Source organism: Aplysia californica, unplaced genomic scaffold, assembly GCF_000002075.1.
Source record: "Aplysia californica isolate F4 #8 unplaced genomic scaffold, AplCal3.0 scaffold01448, whole genome shotgun sequence".
Taxonomy (NCBI): Eukaryota; Metazoa; Mollusca; class Gastropoda; order Aplysiida; family Aplysiidae; genus Aplysia; species Aplysia californica.
This window is the reverse complement of record NW_004798718.1, coordinates 58,930-61,658: the sequence shown is the minus strand read 5'-3', so window position 1 is coordinate 61,658 and position 2,729 is coordinate 58,930. Positions and strand designations below refer to the sequence as shown.

Genomic DNA, 2,729 nt, shown 5'->3' with positions numbered 1-2,729 from the left:
ATATTAATAACAATAAAAACTGAAAAAACAGACCGACAGACAGACAGACAGACAGACAGACAGACAGACAGATAGATAGATGGACAGATAGATAGATAGATAGATAGATAGATAGATAGACAGATAGATAGATAGATTGATAGATATATAGATAGATAGATAGATTGATAGATAGATAGATAGATAGATAGATAGATAGATAGTTAGATAGATAGATAGATAGAAAGATAGATAGACTGATAGATAGATAGATAGATAGATTTCGTCATCACCAAGTATCAGATTTGCAACATACATCGCCGATCATGGTTTGTCATTCATTTCTATGCTCGTAAGCTCTAAACAAATGTACCGACAGGACTGTCAAAAACAAACAAACAAACAAACAAACCAACCAACAAACAAAAACAAACGAATAAACACACAGACGAACGAACGGGCAAACAAACAGATGTATGAACAAACAAACAAATAGATGAACGAACAGAAGGACAAACAAAAAAATGAACGAACGAATAAACAAACAAACAAGCAGACAAACAAACAAGGCTTACTTACTTCGGAAGCTTTCATGATGGCGACAATACCAAGTGGCCAGAAACAGCATAAGGTGACGAAGATAGCCAGGCCCATACGGTCCGGCACTTGCTGAATCACCGGCTGAGTGACCACAGCAGGCTGGTGAGTGACCACTGCCGTATTGTTCGTGCTCTGCATGGCCTGCTGAGGAGTGTCCACAATGGTTACTACACACGTGAGTTATAGGTTACCGTGAGTGGACACTGAAGAAAAATCCATCACACTCCTCTTTGAAATGGAAACATATTTGGTCGCTTTTAAGCACAAGGAGGCTACCTCGAAAAATGCTGTTTTGAGAAAATCGAAGGTAAAGTTTATGCTCCTTGTTGAGTTTCTTTCAAAGACAAGGCGAATTTTCTCTAGAACGAAACAAATATGCACACCGATTAAACCAAACTTCTATACGTTGGGCAATGCCCACTTTTGGTGTAGATCAAGATTTCTGGAAAATCCCGAAATCTGGGTTAGCCCACTTGTCCTTTAAAGCGACCATTTATAGGCTACCAAGAGTGGACACTGAAGAAAAGTCCATCACACCCCTCTTTGAAATGGGAACATAATATTTTAGAGGTGGCCAGATTTTCTTTGTTGGTGTGGCAAAAACTACCGTGATTTTTACACAAATTGATCAAATCCTGCATCTACAGGTCCTAGAATTTAAGTACATCGTAAGTATATTCACAGAAGATGGGCGACTGAACAGAGAAATTGAAACACGAGTACAAAAGCCAATAATGTTAGCTACCAGCTTACTCCACTACTGAAACATCCTAACATCCCCACGACAACAAAACTCAAAATGATCAACACCATATTCATCCCAACACTCGCCTATCAATGCCAAACATGGACAACGAACAAAACATTAGAGCAAACAATTATAACATGTGAAATGCAATGTCTTAGAAAAGCAGCGAACAAGACCAGGCGAGACAAAATTATAAACTCTGTAATCCGAGAAATGGTGGGCACAAATGAAGTCATGCATCACATCCAACTCCAAAGAATCAAATGGTTCGGACATCTCCTATGATTACCAACGCACTGTCCAGCACAATGTGCCTTCATAAAAAAAATCGATGGCAACAAGGCTAGAGGGTGACCGAGAAAGATCTGGATAGATGGAGTCAGGGAAATATTAACCACCCATGGCATCCCCCTGACCCAAGCTCTCCGGTTGGCGACAAGGAGACGTCTCTTTCTTCCTGCGACACCCAAAAGGGTATAAGCGGCGGATAAAAGTAAAGTAAAGTAAAGATCAAATCCTAAAAAAATCAATCACATCTAATTTTTTTCCTGGGTCATTTTCATGATTATTGAGCCCAAAAGCCAATCATCAAGCTACTTGCAGTCACATGACATTTCCTGGTCAGATTTATTTGCACATGCGAAGCAATAGACAATAATGGACTACCAGGTGGAATTTGAGGGACCAAAGTAGAGATCTATTAGATATAGCGTAAACTGGCCAGAGCAATGGGAATGGGATACCTAATTGGATCTAATCACGGAGACCACACGTTCAGTTGACCATCTACCATTGAGGACTTAGAAACAGTTATCTTGTTTCGGCAAGTCAAACCTAATCGTTTCCCTGGGGAACAAGAGTGGCCCATCTCCACTTTCGAAGAAAGATTAAAACTTTAATCACGTCTCATTACCGTGAAAGAAAGCTTGTTCATATCTCTGAGTTGTCGGAAGGCCTATGTGTAACTCTCAGGCGATAATATTTGAAGTTGGGGCCGAAATATAGTTCTGTTTTCATTCTTAGAAAACGGAAAATTGCTTTTAAAAACTCAAAAAACAACAACAAATAAACCAAAATAAAACAAAACTGCCCAATGTGGAATTGGACCACAGTTATTCTTTTTGGAACAATTAATTAGACAATTTTCAAAACACCTTCATTGCTTCAAATTCAACTGAAGGTCATTTTCATGGGTAGAGTTAAGCTTCTGAGGAGCGCACAGACCTAAACCGCTGTCTTTTGAGTGATTTCAAATCGTTGGCCTGGAATGTTTTTTTTGCAGAATGGTCAACTGGTAAATGGTTATGATCTTGGGCAATTTTTTGTATCCGTCTACTACCAGAAAAAGGGAAATTCGTAAATATTTCTATGGTTACCTTCGTTCTGTTTCATTTGAAAAAGT

General features: G+C 39.1%; 1 protein-coding gene across 3 annotated transcripts in view; it reads right to left on the bottom strand.

Moving 5' to 3' along the window:
• LOC101850301 (proline-rich transmembrane protein 1) overlaps positions 1-2,729 on the bottom strand; it is a 7,673-nt gene that overhangs the window by 3,597 nt on the left and 1,347 nt on the right. For 2 of the 3 annotated variants that reach the window (XM_035973582.1, XM_005112861.3), the window contains exon 2: positions 559-723. In XM_035973582.1, coding sequence (XP_035829475.1) covers positions 559-723 — 165 coding nt within the window. The remainder of the gene's footprint in view (positions 1-558; positions 724-2,729) is intronic. The other variant, XM_005112862.3, reaches the window with a different exon arrangement.